This window comes from Rhyacophila brunnea, unplaced genomic scaffold (genome assembly GCF_057557595.1).
Source record: "Rhyacophila brunnea isolate RB1 unplaced genomic scaffold, BYU_Rbru_1.0 scaffold_3, whole genome shotgun sequence".
NCBI lineage: Eukaryota > Metazoa > Arthropoda > Insecta > Trichoptera > Rhyacophilidae > Rhyacophila > Rhyacophila brunnea.
This window is the reverse complement of record NW_028232965.1, coordinates 24,818,966-24,841,794: the sequence shown is the minus strand read 5'-3', so window position 1 is coordinate 24,841,794 and position 22,829 is coordinate 24,818,966. Positions and strand designations below refer to the sequence as shown.

Genomic DNA, 22,829 nt, shown 5'->3' with positions numbered 1-22,829 from the left:
AAAACATCACAAACGAATAATAAATCAGTCATAATAATATAATGTCATTTACTCAGATTAAAGAGTTCCTTTCATAACAGTGGTAGGTATGCTGCGCAAAAACTAATAATTATGTCGCGCCATAGTTATTAAAAGAAAATAATATTATATAGGTATTATATCAACGTTGGTAACGAAACAAGGAGAATTTATGGTAGAGATTTATAGGTAGATAGGTACATACCGTATTTTTTAATTTATCCAAATATTTTTGCCAGTCATTCACGAGATTTAAAAGTTGCCGGATGTACCTATTCATAATGATTATTAATCCTTATTGACATTTGACATAATCAATTAGTATTCGTGCATATAATAGGTATTTACGTTAAGTACCATCTAATTGTAATAAAAATGTACACTAGTAGGTATCTACCTAGATTATATCATATTTATCGTGCTGTGAATACAATACTGTGCAATACCTTCTTTTAAGTCGTTTTTTTTGTAAACATATTTTTTGCTGATAATAGTGTGGATTTGTAGTTTATTTCAATCATCAACGGTTGAATGTTGAGACCATTAATTAATAGTGTATTTATGATTAAATTTAGGTTTATATTAAAAAAATAATGAGGAAAATTATTTTGTTTACATGTTGTAGGGTACAATAATAGCATAGAAAAAATGGTGTGAAAATAATACATCTGCGTAGGTATTACTAAATGATACAAACCAAATGTGTCAGACATATTAACCAAATGGCATCTCAGACTCTGGTGATTTGGGTAAGTGTCTATTTAATATTATATTTATTCGCTTATTTATTTATTGATATCTAAATTTAATTTTGTATGTTTCAGCTTAGTGGTAGGTGTATATTTTATTAGTAATGTATCCAAACCATGGCCCCCACAAGAGGGGGGCTGACAGGGCTCTAACCTGGGGCTCGGGCTCGATAAGTGAGATAAACACTTATCACAAATTTGCTCTAATAGCAAAAAATTCGCCTGCAGCGTTATTTTCCTTCAATAATGATAATTATTATTTAAAATTATATGGTTACACAATACAATTTATAATTGTGTAGCGATACTCAAAAACTCCACAATTCAAGTCTATGTATTAAAATATACAAAAAAACACTAAATATACACATCAATTTTAACGCGTACACCATTTGGAAAACATTACTGTAGAGCGTCACACTGCTTTTATCATTCGCGATAGGTAGGGGGGGGGCAAAAATCCTAACATAGGGCCCGCTTCAGGATGAGGGGGCCATGCTTCATACAACACATTTCTTAGATATTGGAGTAATGAAAGGATGATAAAAAAATGGGGCGGCATTTTGACGCTGCCTAGGGGCGGCATTTTGTCTAGGGACGTCACTGATCACAGCCTATTTGAAGTTGGACATCCTGCTCTACTCTTATTTTAACTTATTATTGGCGCTAACAGCGAAAGTTTTTCATATAGCCCCATTAATAAAGAGTGTTATATTGTATTCATATTGGGGTTTGTTTTCACTTAAATTATTATTAAAATCACGGATTCGGGGAAATTAAATATTTAGTATATTTTGATATTTACACGAGATACCGGACGTAAATATATTGACCGAAGTAACGATTATTATCAATATTTCACGGTCCCAACACTTTGGCGCGAAGAAAGATGGTGAATTAGATTCGGACGCACCAGAGCGACGGTCAAGGGCTAGTTACCGACTGACCTAGTACCTAACCTCTATTTTTCCAACCACGGTAAGTACTTTGCATTCCGGTCTAGCATTCCTCGTTCGTTTCATTTATTAATAAGTTACAATTATACTAACAACATACGAGTTAGATAAAATATTTTTCTTCCTAATTCTGTCGATTACAGGATTGGGGGTTTATGATTTATCATCAGCCGGGGTCAATCCACTGCTGGATGAAGGCCTCCCCAAGCTTTCTCCAACTCTCTCGGTCCTGTGTCGTTCGCTGCCACGTATTTCCGCCGAACTTTACCAGTTCGTCAATCCAGCGGCTTTTAGGGCGACCCTGTGGCCGTTTCGTACCCCTTGGGTACCATTGGATGACGGCCTTTGTCCAGCGGCCGTCCTTTCGGCGAGCAATGTGCCCCGCCCATCTCCATTTCAGCTGTTTGGCAACGTCTATTACATCGCGTACTCTTCTCTGCTTCCTAACCCGTTCATTTCTCTTACGGTCCTTTCGCGTGATGCCCAACATGCACCTCTCCATGCCTCGCGGTGTGACTCTTAACTTTTGGACATCTCTCGTGTTGAGGGTCCACGTCTCGCAGCCATACGTGAGCACGGGTAGCACACATTGGTTGAACACTCTACGCTTAAGACATAATGGTAGGTCACTCTTGAAGATTGGTATCTTCTTCTATCTCTTGGTATCAATAGGTACGACATATTATGTAATAATAACAACATATGTATACATAATAGTTATTTTGTTGTTCATTAATTAGGTCCAGTCGGTGCCTATGTCTAATCAATTATTATCGTTAATATTATATACTGCCACCGTATTTCCTTAGCGGAAATAGGGGACATAATATCATTGAGTTTTTTTGGATGTTTTACTGATGTTTCTAACTTCGTAAATTTTCCTTTCAAAGGTAGTTATATTTCCGCAAAAAATGCAGTTGGTACGCGTTGGCGTTTTTCTTGCGAGAACTAGCATTTTTGAATTAGAGGCATCTAGATTTTAAAATACGCATCTGTCGTATGGCGTTAAACATAGTGTTTTTTGACACCGAAAACTACATGTAGGTACATGAAATACATGTTACATCCAACCTGCATTCATTTTTCGACTTATTTTATTAGTTATAAAACATGTTCTTCGATCTTTGTTCTTGTGATAACAATGTTATTTTGGAATACTAGTTTCTAGACATTTTTGAATTTTGAGAAAATATAGCATTTTTCTGTCCTCTAGCTTATTTTCATACCCTATCTGGCTTATGTTTGAGAATGACAGTTGGTAATGCTGGCACGTTAATCCTTGGCAGTCCTCGGTATTTGAAATAATCGCAAGTTGCTTGGGCACAATGTGGTTTGGTTTTTTTACTGCGCCCATAGAGACATTCTTACAAACGAAAATCGTACATTGCCCATCTCCGGTTTAGGCAAACCTGCATCATAACTTAATTGACTGAAAGCCAATATATACTTTTAGTAGACACCTCATTGGCTGCATACCGTTTAATATTAATACGCCAACCAATGAATGGTCCCGAATGCTTTATTAACTATTAGAAATTATATACGCATCAAATCTATGTGAGAGTGTGATACTCAGTACAGCCTCAAAGATTGCAAAAGCCGTGGGGAGGGTAAATACCCTGTAATGAACTTACTGTTACAAAAGCGATCTACTCGCTGCATGTTTCACGTAGCGAAAAGTGCTAGACGTGACAATGGCGCGACCTTGTACTTGCTCTATGCTTTGATGGCCTTATGCTTTGATGCTGGAGCGTATCGGAGTACAAGTAGCGTATCCCACTTGTTTTCGGGATTTTTAACTCCTGGCCCACATTAAAAAAAAACCTTATATTTAATCCATCTAGACTAAAAGTCAACTCGCTTTAGCTCTTCAAAAAAAATGCTCAAGGCTGCTCTTGTTATTCAGTGTTTCCGATATTTATTTCTGAAGTAACACAATTCAACAAAAATAACAAAAAACCTTTATTTGTAAGAAAAAAGATCCTATTATGTATGGTCTCAGATGTTTTTTCGGACACAGCTAAAATAAAGTACTTTTTTGTAAATAAAGAATAAATCACAGGGACGCATCAGGGAACTTTTATTATCTGTTCTGTGGACGTATATAAAGGATGGATGGTTATCGTAATATTATAATGTTTTTAGTCAGGATTTATTAGTAACACCTAAAAATCGTTTGTAAAGCAATACATTCTGAAACGTGAATTATAATAATTTATTCTTCAATGAGTGTCGTTTATTTGATGGTATTTATATCCGTTATTTGTGATGGTTTCGCAATAATTAAAATAAACAGAATATTATAATATAGTCCTAAAGAATTTCAGAGAGAAAGAGCAGGACTAATTTCATCCGCTTATGAATACATTCTCAACTGAACTGAACTTGGTTAACAATGTCCTGCAAAGCGGACGAAACAGGTCCTGATCTTTATTAATTACCAGTAAGGAACGTATTATATTATTTCATATTGTGTTTTTATTTTATACAATTTTTTCCACTAAGATTTGAAGGCTGGCACAATTAATGTGATAAAAATGACTTCGTATTCACATTCACACGTGTCACTGTTTTTTGTTAAGTTTAGTGTAATTGATTATGTTCAATGTTTACACAAAAAGCACGTAGTGTGGCAATTAGCGGTGCATATAAAATGTTTATAAAATACTATTAAAATAACTATAATAGGTAATATTATGTAATACTTCACGTGGAACTGTTTCTTACCGAGATTATAAAACGGTCGATTACTTGCGAATCTATGAATTTGTTGGCGTTTTTTTTTCAGATTAGGCACACCGCTTGAAAGATAATTGGGAAAAAACAACATCGGAAATCGTTCTTTTTAAGATGACGCCATAAATTTAGAATGTGTCTATTTTATTTTGATTGTATTACAAAAAATGTAAAGTATTCATAGTCTAAATTTTCAATGATAAAGTTAATAAATACGACAAAATATTATATAGGTAGGTACGTCATATAAAAAGAAAATAAGAAAGGAATGACTTTCTTCAAGTCTAGATATTTCATACTATTTATCCTACATTATATCTTAGTAAGTATTCATTCATTTCTATAACCCTTGGCGGGTCTTGGCCTCCGTCCTGGACGATCTCTGCATTTTCAAATGCCACTTAATCTTTTCAATCCCATATCACAGCTCAGCGTTGCCAGATAATTATTTTACCAAATCGGGATTTTTACCACGCGAAAAAAAATCGGGACTTAGGAGCAAAAAACGGGACAACCTAAAAAACGCTAGTTCAATATTTCTAATGTTGATTTCTATAATATCAATTATAAATGACACAACACAAACTACAAAACTATTTAACTATCAAAATAATAATATTAAAAAATATTTTTTCCCGATACTCCTATTTGTACCTGGCTGAAGATTTTACTTCCTGAAGAGTTTCTTTCTGCTGCTTAATGTATTGGTAAAATTCAGTACATTACTATAACATGTTCAATTGAACAAGTAATTCCGATTTTACCAACTCAATAAAACATCTGTTTCTTGCATCAGACCATTTTATATTCATCTGAGAAAATACCCGTTCGGTATAGTAATTATTATATGTTGGTATACTTAAAATAAATTAAATTATATAGTTTGAAAATATTTTAGTCCCTTTTTTAATAGCTTGAATATGTCTTAACCGAAACATATTATTTGTTTGTATTTGTTAAATAATCGTGAATTTAGCTGTACTGCGCAACAATCTATTTTTGCTTAAAAAGCGGGACGTCCCGCAAAAATTGGGACGTCTGGCAACGCTGGTACAGCTCCTCATTATACCTTAACCTCCAAACGCCACAATGCCTTCTTGAATAGCCCAAAAGATTCTTCTCAAAACTCTCAGTCTATTCCTTAGACTAGTCTATTCCTATTCAATAGCGCAACTTTAGGTTATTTTGAACTGTTCAAAACTTAGTACCTACCTATATTAATTTTTTAAGTTAATAAATATCAAAAAATGTTGAACCAAGCGCTACTATATTAATTTATAACAATTTAGTAATAATACAAAATATCAAAATATATATTTCTAAATTAATATATCTGGGAAAGTTAAAATATACAGGGGTTAAAAAGAGACGTTATGTTAGTACCTATAATCTTTTTCGGATTCCTCTACCTACATCTACCTAAACGTATGTGACATTCAAGTGCAAGTCATCTGTATTGCTGCATTCCCACGTAACATGATTTCTTAAAACTAATACCCGTTATATTGTAATATATTTTTGAATTTAATATTGTTGACTTCTGGTTTCATTACATTATATGAATTCATAATTTATTTCAGTAATATTATCTAGAGAAAACTTTTGCCAATCTCATTACACTACGCCACTGCTTTTGAGATGATACTAGGTATTCATGACAAAAATTATACATTTTTTTGTTATCTGTATAAATATAAATTAAGTTAGATTAAACTGATTAAAATAATGGTGTTTTATTGCAAATGAGAAGACCGCAATATAGAATTCTGATGTATTACTACTAACAAAGCTTTATAAAATTATGTTTATGGCCTTTATCATTGCGACGCAAATGCTGTAAATAAATATTGTGCACCGTTTTATGGTGGATATATAAATTTCTTTGTTTATTCAATAAATCTTTCCATCCTTTTAAGCAGTGACTTAAAATACTTTTATGAGATGTATTGTTTATTAATGAAAGTCAGTATAAAATCCTTGGATTGTAAAACAGGTTGTTAGAATGTAAGATTATTTTATAAGAGCATAGTTCTTTTATCAAGGTAAACAGTATGTTAAAAATATCTGTATATTTGTCAACCAGCGGCGCACCCGTGAGTGGGATTTTCGACATCGGCTTATGTAATATTTCGATATACATATTTTAAAAATGTTAAAAAAGCTCGAGATATACGGAAACAGTCTGCATCCCGCTATGCAATAATGACTCTCTGGTCGTCTCGTATAATCACCTATTAATTATCATCCACATACATATAGTATGGTTACATGTAAATTGTACGTAAAACATTTCACCGTGGCACAGTTCGCCGTGAACTTTCTTATCGGAAAGAAATGACTGTATACTATACGGTCTCCAATTTTATTATATTCAATAGGAACATTAATTCAATTTTCATAGCTGGTTTTGCCAAAATTCATGAATGAAAACCTAACTCAACCTAACCTAACATATAATCCGGTATATCGGCTGTTTTCAAAATTTGTTTGCTGCTGGCTTCTTGTGAAGTGTAAACCGACACGAACCGTGTTTTATTTAGACATGAATTTTATGTCAGTACTATAAATACGACCCAAAAAGGTTGAACGGTCTTATATAATATAATATTTCCGATACAACATTTCACGGTGAAGTGTGATACGGTGAGCTGCATACGTACAACTTTCCGTACACGTTATAGTATTCGTATTTTTAATAATAGTCGCAATAATTAATGATTTATTTTCCAGATTTTTTACATTGGCAAAAGTTAGCCCCTTTCTCTTATAGTATTAAGGCCGCCTGAATTAGATATACCTATTGTTAATTAATATAATCGCGTGCCTTCGCTAAAACGCCAAGGCATGACGAAAATAGCGAAAATACTAGACCGTTATATGAATTAAAGACATGATTTTATTTAAAAGTGATGGGAGATGTCAATCTTATGCTGGATCCACGCTGGCAACATGTCGCGCGACAACCTCGTTAAATTTTAGGATAAGTATGATAATTATCGTAAAATTTCTCAAGCAATTATGATAATTATCGTAAAATTTAATGAGGTTGTCGCGCGACATGTTGCCAGTGTGGACCCGGCATTATAAAACATTCGTATAGTTATAGTAACAATAAATTTGTGAGACACAATCATTGAAATACTTGATTGGCTGTTTACGTGATAGATGGTGACATGCATGTAATACAATTTTAAATATACAGCTGAATTTTGTCAACTGTATTGTTCCAGCTGTTTATTTATTCATGAATAATAATGATTGGCATTATAAAAGCCGAGATAGCACCAGCTGTCAGATAAGTAGGTATATCGAACAAGTTCAAATATCCGCATATTTAGGCGTCGGTACTTTACTTTACGAGTTGGCACTCCGGTAGGCATTACGTGGAAAACGAAGCGAAAGGCTTCATTTATGGAAATACCTTCAAAGCACGTATATTTTAACGTCTTTTTAATCATTTTTAACGCTTTATTGCATTTTGATTTTACTTTATAGTCAACTATGTTATGAACGTGAGTAGGCAGGTATCCTATCTGACGATTATGGTAAATCACAATGAGGTTTGATTTTTTCGAATGGCAAATTATTGTCAGTCATCATTTTGGTCCAAGGATTCCATATAACTAAAAAAGATTACAAGTTATAGGTACCTACTCATTTTTACAACGTTTTTATTAGCTCGTATTCTTATTTGTCCGGTGGTTGTTTATCCGGTACAAATCTTGCAATCGATTTTTAACTAACTTCCCGACTAGCTGGACATTTGAAACTTTTATAATATATCAGAACACGATGCCAATGCATTCTTTTAATACTTTTAGCCATCTTTAAGTAGAATTGAATTCATTTTCAGTTAATTCTGTTTTGTATGAAAAGTTATTTCGGAAGAAATGCGTAATCCAATCCACTATTATCGGTTGCTAAGGTTGCTTGGTGGTCCTAGCAACGAAATTATTAATATATACGTGCGTTACTATGAAAATCAAAATGACATTTCAGTATTCAGTATTTTTATATTTGTTTGTTTGTTTTTTATTTAAGTACTTCATATCAAGTACAAGTTTGAGCATATTGAGGATAATAATTCAACAGAAAATTTAAAAACGTTGTATATAAAAAGTTCTTTTTATCTTGTAATTATTATTTATTAATAGAATCGATGTTTTTTTTAATTAAATATTAAATAAGTACTTACCTTAAAACTATGATTTATGCAAAAATCTACAATATTCTGTGAACTATGACTTAATGTAGTAATTATAATCTAATTTTCAATAAGCAACAAGTTTCTTAATGTATTTTGTAAAATTAAAAAGTTATCTGTGCGTTTAAATAATATTTATTTTTGTTTTTAGTAATATTACACTAAGTACCTATATTAAATAATGAAAACACTTACAACATGTAAATTATCAGAAAAATATTTTAATTTTGAGATCTTGGCATATTTTTTGACTCACGTTTATCATTTCGCTCGCACATCACTTCTACGGCATTGCGTGCGAGAAAGCTTCTAGGATTCGTCATGAGACAAGTCAAGTCATTCAAGAATCCAACTGTTTTACGTACACTCTATGTGTCGTTAGTACGGAGTATTCTTGAGTATAGCTCCATCATCTGGGGTCCTTATGAAGTTTCCTATAAGCTTGTTTTAGAGCGTGTTCAGAAAAAATTTCTTCGTCATCTCTATTTTAAAGTTTATAATTATTTTCCTTTTGACACCTTTTCAAACGAGTCTTTTCCGACTAACTTTCTTCAAGGCATGCTCGCCTTTCATTCTCTTGAAGCTCGTAGGTCACTTCTGCTCTTAATGCATTTTCCCCTGCTCTCACGTGGTATCATTTTCAATCCCGATATTCTAGAAAATTTAAATTTTTACGCACCCGTCAATTACATGCGCGGTCGCAGCCATGACCTATTTTGGGTGAAAGCTGTTTCCTCATGTCACGCTCACCAGGCACCAATAGCGAGGGCTGTGCGGTTGGTCAATGCACTCCCTAGAGATGTAGATATTTTTGGCGATCCATTATATATTCTGTTTTTTAAATTCTATTTTATTGTTTAATTTGTACTTTTTGAATCATTGTTGTTTTTTTAAATTTTATTTCTTTTGTATAAAAATATTTTTTGCTTTCTTTTTTTCCTCCACTTTGTTTTTTCTGATTTTCCGAACTGATTACTTGTAATTTTTATTCTAAATGTTATGTTGTGAACGTCCTGAATTAATAATTTGTTATGTACGCAACGTGTCTTTTTCAAATAAATAAATTTTTATCTTTCATATTTTGAGACTAGATGCATCCAGTAAACCCTTATGGTTCGTTTTACTCAATGCTCTTCATAATAAATACACTTATATGTATGCTATTTTTAACATGTCTGGGAATTGAAGCTGGGGCTTTTCAACTGATATAAAACTAACCATTGATTTTATCAGAATAAATGGTTTTGGCTAGAGTACGAGTGATGAGTGATACATATTTTTACAATTTCAGTGAAGAATTGGCTGAACAAGAAGTATCGACATGGAAATTCTGGAGACGAAGGCGGTACGTGGTGGCCACGCTCGCCTTCTTTGGATTCTTCAACGTGTATGCGCTACGAGTGAACCTCTCTATAGCCGTTGTGGCGATGACAGAAAACAAAACATTGGTTTTATCAGATGGATCACTATCCTATGTAAGTAGAGTGAATTATTTCACACTTCTTAAACTTAAATGTTAACAATTTCAACAGAACTTATTGGAAAACAATAATTTAAAATAAAATGCGAGTTAAATTCGGTTGTACTTATATTTCAGTGATATTATTCAATAGGTACCTACTCAATAAATTATTAATAATAAACTTCATCCATCTTGATTGTAGAAACATAAATACACAAATTTTAATTAAAATACAATTTATTTATTATGTAACTTTAAATGTGAACTAAGGATGTGTTTTAGGAATCATTTTGACCTGTAATGTATAATAATCTTTTTATCAGAAGGGGCAATTTATATTATTTTACATTTAATTTTAATTTATATATATATATGTCACGGATAATGATTCACCAGGACATCATCCCATAGTTTAGTGATTAGTCCAATCATTGCATATAATATGAGTACATTTATCATAATATAGGTACTGTCGCACAGTAGAGAGACAGAGACAGAAAATAAAAAAAAACACGAATTACAAAATAAAAAATGTAAGTATAAAAAATATTAAAAATTGGAAAAAGATTTTATGAATTTTCGTGAAAATTTCGATTTATGTGCGAATTTCTAATTATCCGTTTTCATATTAACGGGGTTTCACTGTAACTATTACAAACAGATTAATAAAATTTGTAAATCAAATAATTGTTTTGATTTCAGGGTCCGGAATTTGACTGGGATAGCAGAATGAAAGGGATCATATTGAGTTCATTCTTTTATGGTTACATTGTCACTCAGCTACCAGGTGGATGGCTAGCGTCAAGATTAGGAGGAAGCCGGTAAAATATATTGATGGCTCAGTTCCATAGTTCTACAACTAGGAATTAGTAATTTTGAGTTATGGCTGATCAAAGTTTTGAAAGAAAAGTGACAAAAACATCGGCCCTACGAGGACAACTAGTAATTTTTTGGAGTTGTAATTTTGTGGACTGAAGAAGAGCGATATACGAATATAATGGCTAACATAACTTGAAACTTGAAATTTTTGACTTATCGTACTATGGAACTGAGCCATCGATGTACATTTTTTATAGAATGATAGAACACAAATAAGTAGGTGCCTATGAAAGGTTTTAGATATAATCGAGGAGTTTACTCAACAATCTAAATTCTAAGTTATAACAATAAGATAAAAAAGAATATTTTTTTAACAGAACATTTATACACTTGTATGCAAATAGAAATCTACAACTATAATTTGAGGTGCGACCGTGTGGCGAACTAATAACTCGCAATTCACCAGCAATACACATTTCATGACACTAGCGCCAAGGTTGCGCCCCAAGTTATAGTTGTCGCTCTCTAATACATTGATTCAATGTTGTCATGCTTTTCTGTTTTATCCCAGCATTTTTTGTAGATCTCTGAATCATTTGATAAAATAAATAAATAAAAGCGAACCGCATAGTGGAAGGTAAATAAACATTTATTTTAAAATGGAATGGTTGTCAGCCATTCGCCCAGCCCATGGGGTTGTTGTTCAAATTTATCGAAAAAACAACATGTAACTTTTTCTAGTTACGGGGTTTGTACTCGCATCCATGACTTCCATTTTTTTAATAACTATTGTTAATTATCCTTCAGGGTGTTCGGAATTGGAATCGGTGCTACTGCTTTGTTGACCTTAATTACTCCGCCTTTGGCTCACATCAGTACGTCACTCTTGGTAGCGGTCAGAGTCGTGGAAGGGATCTTCGAAGGGGTGACATATCCTTGCATCCACGCCGTTTGGTCTCGGTGGGCTCCTCCTCTGGAGCGATCACGCCTTGCTACTCTGGCATTCAGCGGCAGCTACGCCGGCACTGTCATCTCAATGCCACTTAGTGGATTTTTGGCTACCACGCTTGGCTGGCCTAGTATCTTCTATGTCTTTGGTAAGGTGATAAAATTACCGTATGGATGTTTTATTATTGGTGTAGTTGTTAATGGCAATTTATAAATGTTAATTGCATTTCTAAAACAATATTTGGGTGACTTGATATGTGACATTGAGGAAGATGAAGTTGTGGTCAATGGCAGTGAAAAAATCATTGATTAAAAAATGAGTGTTTGTATGCGCGTGTGTGTAGTGAACACTCATGACACAGTAGAGAAACATTTGGTCTTATCTAATTAGTATTGGAATACAGATAGGTACCACATAAAAAGATAAAAATTGTTACTATATCTGATATCTATAATAGCCACTATGTTTTATTTTTATTTTTCTGTCGAGTAAATCATGACAGTTTTGTCACAGATCATCGGCATTCATTCTCCTCCAAAAAAAATTTTGACTGAAAAAATTCGAAATTGCATGTTGATTATAATAGTAATATAGAGTCATAGTATAAAATGTCTAACAAATTTTTCTTATTCATTTTTCAGGCATTTTAGGTCTTATTTGGTTTGCAATATGGTGGACAGTAGTCAAAGAAAGTCCTGAATGTGACCCTCATATATCTCCCGCTGAATTGAAATACATACAAGTAGGTGATTGAGCAAATACAAAAAAATATTATTAAAAAATAACAAAAATTATGTTATAGAACAGTGATGGCGAACCTATGACACTAGTGGCACGCGAGATGATTTTGCATGGCACGCGAATGTTTTATTATGAAGAGAAAAAAGATACCCATAATGAATTTGAAAAAATAACATAAAAGTTTTACAAATAAATAATATATAATATGTATATTATAATATAAAAAAATAGTGACGACATAGCCGTGCGTATTTTCGGTTTTTAATATTATTTTGTACCAATGATATTTTCCAATCGATGCGCAAACAGAAACAATGAAATTCACGCAAATAACAGATCGCATTATAAATACTCTTCAAAGATTAGCATTATGTTTAATGTAAATATTAAAAAATTGCATAGGTCGTCGGTCGTTAGGCTTTGGGAATTTATTGATCAGGCAATTAAAATAAAAATATTTGATCAACAGACCTAATAAAATTTATCGGCAGTCATTAAAATATAATAGCTGCTTATTATTTTCCCTCAAACAAAAAATGAAAAACCGTTGGAGAATATATGAAAGAAGCGTTGTTAAAATGCTCCCACAATCTCTTTGAAAATTTTGAACACAAGGAAAAAATTAAGTATTCAAAGAATAAAAGATATGGCTCTTTGGCTGGAAACACGGTGAATGATAGAATCTCAAGAACTCAATTGTAATTTTTAAGCTTTTTCAATAGAATTTTTAAAAACTATTATTTCCTTATGAATAACTGCCCTGCATAAAAAAAAATATGGGAAATTTTGGCACACATGCGTAAAAAGGTCTGCCAACCAAAAGTTGAAATTAAATTTTGTTTGAATTGAAAATTTTGAGAATTGAAAATTTTGAATTGAAAATGAACATTTTTTTAAATTGCAGGATTCGTTGGGGAATCAACCTGAACTTAGTGGCAGAGTAGTGAAGCATCCTTGGAAAGATATTTTGACATCTGGTCCCGTGTGGGCAATTGTGGCTGCTCATTTTAGTGAAAACTGGGGATTTTACACTTTGCTTACTCTTCTTCCCACATTCATGAAAGGTAAAACGGATTCATATATTAACTGCTATTCTAGAACCATTTTGGGTGTGATTTTATTAAGCTGTAAGCAGTAAAGTCTTTAATGGGGGTCCAGTGCATATGCTAAAATAGTTCTGCAGGTCGTCGCTGAGACGTCTGCAACCATGATATAATGTTAAGGCTATAGTGGGTAAATACGCAACGATATGTAGATATATTATTTTGAAATTATTGATTTTGGTTATTGGTATAGGTACCTACCTACTCATAATCATATTACAATATTGTGTAATATACTTTAAATAAATTGGTTGGGCCAATTATTGTGGCCCTCATTCCTTTTTCTCTACCTACCAAAAATCCCAGTTATTGTCGCAAGACCAGGTGACCAGCAGTCACGGGTCATAAGTCGACCGTGATAAAGTTACATTCAGTGACTTCAAGACAGCGGACGTGGCTAGGCTTGTTAAAGCTAAGCCGTCATTAACTACAGAGTGATTCATCGTTCGACCTTTGTTGCGCTAAATCTGATATGGTTTGAGCGAACGTCGCGTCGATCATCCATCCTGAACTTGTCATCATCATTTATCCCGAAATCCTAGTGAAACTGTGAGAGTGACATTTCAAACCGCCCGTTTACCAGTGCGTGAGTGCGTGAACACCAAACCATCTCCAGAGCCAGCCCTCTGAATGTCTGGCATCCTGTTTAACCCCCCCTCCTAGATCCGTATTCCGCCAGCATCTTCATAATTACAGTCCTCTGCAAAAAGCGTAACTATAAAAAAACAGAGATTGCTGCACCTCGCTTCTGATAAATCTGTTGCGATTTTCAATTCCGCAGCTGGTCAAAATTCACATTGTTTATTTTGTTTTATTCAATTAAAAATTACATATTCTGAACTGAAAATGGTGATATTTTAATACACTTAATGCAGTTCTCTTTTTTAGTGGTGAACATGTTTGGTTTTAGTGATAAAACTGTCAAATTGTTTCATTATATTCATACTTCTTTTATTTTAATCCATTATTTATTTTGATTTAATTCGCAGATAGGTTTCACTTTGAGTTGTCATCAACGGGACTGTTGTCAGCGATTCCTTATCTTGTCATGGCTATAGTTCTTCAACTTTCCGGTCATCTTGCGGATTGGCTCCAGAAACAAAGAATCATGAGTACCACCCAAGTCCGGAAATCTTTCAACTGCGGAGCATTCTTGGCACAGGTTAGCACAAATCGTAAACTTTTAATTGGAAACGTCTCCAGTCTCTACTACCTCAAAGATGTGTGAAAAAGTGTCTTTTTTGTCTTTTTGAGAGGGCACTTTTTATGTCAGATCTCTACCCTTCGCCACTGACGACAAGACAAGACTTGGACGACACTGAGATGTTTGGGACTGTGTCACGATGAATATTATGAGGATGTTTGGTGAAAATAATTGGAAAGTCACGGCACTAGATCTTGAAGAATGGAAAAAGTTTCTGGATGAAGCCAAAGGTTGTTATGCTGACAGATAATAATGATTAAAATGTTTGTTATTTCAGACAATATTTATGGTGGCCGCTAGTTATGCTACATCTGCCACCGGATGTATCTCGTGTCTTGTAATTGCTGTTGGACTCGGTGGATTTGCTTGGTCTGGATTTAGGTACCTTTCTTTTATGTTTATTTATATTAAAACATAATGTAATATACTAGTATGAGAATCATGTACCCTAAAAATTGAAAAATAGATACTATACCATCTATATTATACCAACGACAGGTCAAAATAGAATAAAAATATTTAATGGTTATATAGACTAATAAAGAAATAATCAACAATTGTATTTTTATTAGTACTATCAACAATAACATCATGTTTAATTGGTTTAGGTTTATTGAATAGATCTGAATTCTTCCTGTGTGCAGGAAGCAGGCGGGGATAATAATGTGTTTATTTTCCATCACCGAGAGTGTTTAAATCGCACCTGTTGTATCACCTTGTTTCACTCGGTGTCCTTTCTACATATTTCTGTTTTCTACTCAAACTATTGTACCTTTTGGTAGATACATTTATAATTTAATATATAATACTTGTTTCTTTTCAGTGTTAATCATTTAGATATAGCACCACAACATGCAAGCGTTTTGATGGGTCTTTCAAATACCGTTGCTACCCTTCCAGGAATTATTAGTCCCTCATTAGCTGGAGCTATTGTCACAGATCAGGTATTTATTTAACATATTATATGTATATATTTTTTTACCATGTCCAATCCTAATAAAATCATATCGTCACCTCAATACTACAACTAGATAACTTGATTTTCTCTGTTTTTGAAATAGGTATTGAAAATGATTCTACATTTCCTTTTCTACAAAATGATAAAACTAGGTAAGTCAGAAGTTAATGGGAACTGTATTAATTTTGTGTTTGAAAATATTAGATAACTTTAAAACCATAAATGCATTAAATAAATAAAATGCAGTACTCTCTCAGGGGTTTGGGTCGAAATCCCGAAGGCCGGAATCCCGAATGGCCGAAATCCCGAAAGCCTAAATCCCGAAAGCCGAAATCCCGAATGCCGAAATCCCGAACGCTGAAATCCCGAATGGCCGGAATCCCGAAGGCCGAAATCGGGATTCGGGATTCCGGCCATTCGGGATTTCGGCCTTCGGGATTTCGTTCGGCACCCCTCTCTCAGTAATCCGCCACCCCAAAAACCAGACAGTGTTCAATTAGTGAAAGCGGCGGATTATAGTGCATACATACAAAATATGGTAAAAATGAAAACTGGTATTTCGTAAAAATAGTTTTTTTTTTTGAGAAATTTATACCATCAAATTACGATTTTATTTATAATCAAAAACAAGTATTTACTAAATTTTACATATTTATAGACTAAGTTTGTTAACTAAATATTAAACAGTAAATCACTTGACACAACCAGTTGTTCAGTGAGGCAGATATTCTTGAATGGCTTAGGATTCCTGGCTTTCCCTATGACCAAAAGCTTCAGTTTGTGTGTCCCGGTTGCATTGGAGCATGGCATAATTGTGATGCGGTCCTTGGGCACTTACCTCCCTGGTACATTACTTTCTTCGCGATGAACATACGTTTAACGAAGAAAAAGTTTCCAAAATAAACACGTCTCTGCGTTGTATACTTGTACGCGGCGGACTACTGAAATTGACAATAGAATACCGGGGAATTATAGAGCTTGATTTTGTGCTTTCAACTAGTAAAAATAACGGCGGATTATAGTAGTTGGCGGCAGTGGCGTACCCAGGATTTAATATTGGGGGGGGGGGGGCCCAAGGAGGAGAATGTAAATTAATCCCATAGGCTCTTTTTTTCTTCACAGCCTGATTTCTCGTTTATCGGTCTTTTGTCTATTGCACTTGGTGTACCTACACCATGGTCCCCACATCCTGAAACGGGCCCTCAGGCTAGGATATTTGGCGGGCCCCCTACCTACCGCTAAGATTAAAGGCAGTGTGAAACACTGCATTAAAAGTTTTTCAAATTGTGTTTTAGTTCAAATTAAGGGTATTTATACAGTAAATTATTCGCGATTTTTAATACATCTATTTTAATAATGGAGCTGTCGAGTATCGACACATAATAATCAAAAAAAATATTGCACAATTATGTAAATAATTGAAAATGTTCATGGCCATGAAGTTTAATAGCTTTTTTTACTATTAAAGCTAATTTATGATGTGTGCTTATCTCACTCATCTGGTCAACCCGACACGCCGGGCCCCCCACAGCCCGGGCCCCCAGGCTAGAGCCCTGTCAGCCCTCCTCAGCCATGACCTACACCACTCCGGAATTCGGGTGGACACCGACAGTTCCATTAGGGATTGGGTTTTTAAAACAACCTGACATTAGTGTTTTGAAATTTTAGTGTTAGAAATTAAAATCTAAGAAATTTTTCTAAAAAGGGTGCTGGAGAACTATATTACAAATCATTTTTTTGCCATTTTTTTATTTGTCTAAGCCCAAAGGTATAGTTTATTGGCTTTCAATTTCAATGATTAAAATCATTCCGATAATTTTCATGTTTGGGGGGTGCCAGGGTCCCTTGGCCCCCCCCTGGGTGCGCCACTGGTTGGCGGATTACTGAGAGTGTACTGTAATATATTTACAATATTTTTTCATACAATTGAACAATTAATCAAGCACAATTTTCCATTTTTATTTTAAATTGTTAAGATTGTGTCGCTAAATTTTAAAACCCGCTAGGTGTAACACTTTTTTGAAATAATTAAGATAATCTTTTTCAAAATCCGTTACGATTGACTGTCATTTTATGAAACAAAATCAATACGTCTATCAATTCCCGCTATAACACTACGTATAAGATTAAAAAACCTATTTGGTTAAATTTTTAATGATTTTCTCAAAATAATGAAAAAGTGTCTTGAAAAAAAAATAAAACTAAATTAAATAAAAAAATAAAACTAAATTAAATAAAATAAAAAAATAAAAATAAATTTCAAAACCCTTGAAAAAAGGGTTTTGAAATTTAGCGACACAATTATAGCCTAGATTGATGTTAATCAAGTAAAGTTTGAATTTCATTTTCCCAACAATGACCAAATCAGAGTTATCTAGTTATAGTATTGAGGTGATGATATGGGCCTGCACATAGTGGAGGTTTGTATTGACAGATTTTTGTTTTTACGAGAAATGGATGTTAGCCACTTGCTCAAACTATTAGGTCCATACTCAAATTCTATTTAATATACGGAACTGCATAACAATATAATATGTTTGGCAATTATTTTTTAACCCTATTTTGATTAAATGTGTGTTGGTCTTCTTTCATGCTGTATAAATTTAACCTTCAGTGGGTGTCCCTAATCCTTGTTTTCTTATATGTAGAACATTTGATTAACTATTCGATTTTGACCTTTTTTGGTAGGTACTTATATTTTCGAATTTTCACTTAATTACAGTCAACTGAAGAATGGCGCATAGTGTTCTTTATAGCGGCCGCCATATATTTAGTCGGTGCAGTAATCTACGGAATATATTGCTCAGGAGTGCGCCAGCCATGGTCTATGGAGCCTAACGTAGAATCTGTACAAACTGACACAGAACAGTGCTCTTCTCCCGGAACAGAAAAAGATTCCCGTTGTTTTACCAACAATGCTGCCAATGTTATGGAAAGTGATGAAAATTAATGCTGATTATCGTCAAGTAGAGTAGTTTAGTTGTGGCTTTTGTGTGGTTGTTTTAGTAATTTACCCATTTCCCGCTCCCCTGCTGAAACGACTTCATAAACCCCACGACTAAATGTAGCTACTCTATTTATAAATTAATTGTGTTACATTCAATATATATTCCTTTATTGATTTCATTTATGAGCTGTATGTAGGTTTTAAATGGCTTTGATTGTTTTGATTGAATTGGTGAAAATAATTATTAGTTTATAAATTATTAATTAATAAGTTTAGATGTTAAAATCTTATTAAATAAATATGTTTGTCCATTTGTTTTTAAGAGCTTTTATTAATAATCGGTGCTTGCAATACAGATTGGCATTTTACATTTATATTAATTTGAGTATATACATATTTTTTGTAAATATATAATACACAATGTGTATATTTTGTATTCTTTTTACACTCTCAGACATAATTATGTGTGGATACTTTTATAGCAATTATTGTAAATAATGTAATTATTTATAGAAATGTATACGTAATGTTATTTTTCATGTTAATTATTTTAATATAAATATATCATCCATTGCCTACATTGGCTTAGGCAGCTTACAATGTACCTTTGACAATTGGCAGAAAGAGAGGCTTAGACAACTCAATCTGCCACAATTAAGTTATAACATATAACTTTTCTAAATTTAAGATTAAAATAATTATTAAATTATCTGTTCATTAATCCATTATTTGAGTTTTATAACTTTTGACATGTTGGTCAACTCTATAATACTAATACGTACGACTACAAAAAAATTATTAGCTGGAATTATTAGAGCAAAATGTATTATAATTTTATTACAGTAGAACCTTGATTATGAGTTAATTGGGCATGATGATTGTCCAGATAAATATTAAAACCTATTTTACTTCCATAATAACCTTTATTCATATCTATGTATGAATATTTCGCCAATCACTCATAACTTTTTTTATCATAATGTGAAACTGAATTTAATAGTGAATCCCGGATAATTTAGGTTCTACTTTGTGACGATTCCTAAAAAAGGGGATAGGAACATAATTTATCAAAGACAAATGTGATATTTTAAAATTTATCAGTAAGTTTGACGATAAAGAAAAACTTTAATATAGTTATTAAATCATAATGTACCTATTATTATATTTAATCATTACCATAAATATTGGGAAATATTTTTTATTGATGATTTCCTTTTATTAAAATCATGTGCAATGATATTGTTCTGTACTTTGCTATCACAGGTGTTTTTTTTTCAGATTATATAAACTATATATTTTTTTATATTATTATTTATTTTGACATTTTTATTTGTTGATTTTATAAAAATTGATAACCTTAAATGTATCGTTATATTTAAAAAAAAATCTCTTTAAGTATTGTTAAATACACAGTTCCTAATAACATTTCATGTTATAAACAGCAACATTCCATGTGTTTAAAATTTGTTATGTCACAAATTCAATTATGTAGCCTTTGTTTTTAAGCTTGTTTAGGGAATCTGCTAGCAATTCAATTATCCTGAAATATCTTATATAGAATAATAATTATTCATAGAATATAATCCAATTCATATCTTGCCATTCTTAATATGGTAAATATCTGACTGAAGAATGATAATTAGAATTTCTGCATTATGTTTTTCGAGAATATAAAAATATAAAATTTTGGATATTAAATTAGAATGACTCAATTCTAACAATTATGAGCCTTTTGAAAGATTAATATTCTGAAATAAATTATATTTATACATCTTACCTCTATTTTGCAATTCGATTTGAAACGAATAATACAAACTTCGAAATGATGTTTTTCACAGAATTATCGAACACATTCCACACATTTAGGTTAGTACTTTCAAAGAAATTATTGGGATAGATTCATTATACGTAACATTAAAATATCTTTACTAAGATGTAAACATTTAACTTGAGGCTTGGCGGCGGCGTTCGTGTTATCATCCAAATGTGAGAGTATTGTCAGGATTGGAAGATTGGAATATTATTCCCCACAAAAACAGAAATATAAAATATAATGAACTATGGTAGGTAATCTTTTCCCATTGAGTTGGGATATTTTCACTTATATGACAACAATGAAATGTCAAAGGATATGTCCTAGCATCGCCGTGATTCTTTCGTCATCATTGTTTATGGGCCGAATAACCTCTCTTTGTCATTTTTCTTTTCCACAGTAGGTATAATTTATAATCTTCCTACTATCGGTTTTCAAAACTTTTTGCATTATAACACATCTAAATGACTAATAGCACACTCAAATAAGAAACGTCAAATGCATTCATGGTGAGGAGAACGAATACGGAAGCGCATGACAGGATTTTAATACACCAAGCTGCCGCACATCAAGTTAACCTTTTCGAGATTTATTGCTAAGAATCAATTCCACGGAGACTAAAATAATTTATAAAATGACTTATCATTTGGTATTGACTACATAGATATTGTTTCTACGACATGTCTTTTGCTGACATAGTGAGCTTTTAAAGTATGGGTACCGAAGTTTGCATTTGAGTTTGTGTAATACTATAATTATTGTCAATACTGTGTGGTGTACCAAGCGACGTCCCTAGGTAAAGTGCTGCCCCTATGCAGTCATTTTGTCTCAATACTTATGTAAATTCTTTCCCTACTAAATTGCATTATTTTAATGTTTACATACAATGAAAATCTGATTTAAAGTTAGTAGTAGCCATCAGCGCCATAGACAAAAAAATCTCATCTTCCTATGAAGAAGGAGGAAGAGTAAGATATTATGTGAATTATACGTACTACTTTTTAAAAAAGGATTATGTAAACTCTTATAAAAAGTTGTATTATACACATACCTTCCTTAAATTGCCGCTCTTTAGGATTTTTCGCCCCTAAGCAACACATTACCATCCTGCCTTTACTGTATGTCGCTGGGTGTACCCTTACTATTCATGATGGATTACTACCATGTAAATACTGATTCTCTTAAAATGTGACTTAAAATAATTACTGCCCATCTTATAAACATTGTCAAAAAAAATATTGAATTTGACAAGACACTTTTTATTAACAATTGGTATTGTATTCAAATATCATATTTTTTATAAAATAAACTAATGTTTTCTTGTATTTTACATCTTTGAAAAATTATTTCATAGATGTCGCTGACTGGTGGATGTAATCTCCTTTTGAGAAGTGCAATATTGAAAGATGTTTAAAAAAAAATGAGATTATTCAAGTGAATGTTGTAATAATTCTTGTTTTGAATGAATTTTAGTCAAATTTATATAAAGTATATCAAAATTATATATAACCTATTATAAAATAGTAATTATAGTACATTGTCAATGAAAATTAATAAATTATACAAATTATTCAAGCAGTTTTTTTAATGATTTTATATAAATAACTATGTAGGTAGTTATTACGTAGAATCCAAAGATGTGAAGAATAACTTATTCTATGGAGATGGAACCAATAGCCAATGACTATATACTAAACATAATATGAAAGTGAAGCAAAAAAATACACCTGGTCTACTAACTTTCGTACAAACCGGGAAGGGGATTGTTTTAAATGTTGTAGAGAACAGTGGCAGTTACATCAAACCAGAACATGCTTCAGCGATTTTAATAGAAAAAACCACAGAAAGGTTTCTGGTCCAGTGTATAAGGTGGTGGTCTCTCATCCGGAGTCTCCGGGTTCGATTCCCCGTGAGATTACCAATATATTTGTGTGATTTTTTCAAAGCTTGGGTGTTTGTGATTGGTTCACTTCTATTACTACACTACTTGCCATTAAGCCTCATCGGCTGTTGTAGTGCTAAAAAGAATATACATTATTTTTTTCTTGTTTGTTCAACATTTGAAGGGGTACATGGCGAAAACAGGCTCATCGACAAAATGATAATTGTGCAGGAGAGCAAAAAGAAGAATAAAATCATTATTGGTCGGAAAATGGTTTTAATAACAACC

At 32.8% G+C, this 22,829-nt stretch overlaps 1 protein-coding gene across 2 annotated transcripts in view; it reads left to right on the top strand.

Moving 5' to 3' along the window:
• The window catches only part of MFS9 (major facilitator superfamily transporter 9), a 32,843-nt gene extending 10,648 nt beyond the window's left edge, over positions 1-22,195 (top strand). For both annotated transcript variants that reach the window (XM_085952176.1, XM_085952175.1), the window contains exons 2-10: positions 9,955-10,138; positions 10,828-10,946; positions 11,752-12,041; positions 12,535-12,635; positions 13,539-13,698; positions 14,727-14,899; positions 15,219-15,322; positions 15,765-15,885; positions 18,622-22,195. In XM_085952176.1, the coding sequence (XP_085808302.1) occupies positions 9,955-10,138; positions 10,828-10,946; positions 11,752-12,041; positions 12,535-12,635; positions 13,539-13,698; positions 14,727-14,899; positions 15,219-15,322; positions 15,765-15,885; positions 18,622-18,849 (1,480 nt within the window). In that variant the 3' untranslated portion in view covers positions 18,850-22,195. The remainder of the gene's footprint in view (positions 1-9,954; positions 10,139-10,827; positions 10,947-11,751; positions 12,042-12,534; positions 12,636-13,538; positions 13,699-14,726; positions 14,900-15,218; positions 15,323-15,764; positions 15,886-18,621) is intronic.
• The last annotated feature ends 634 nt before the right edge of the window (positions 22,196-22,829 follow it).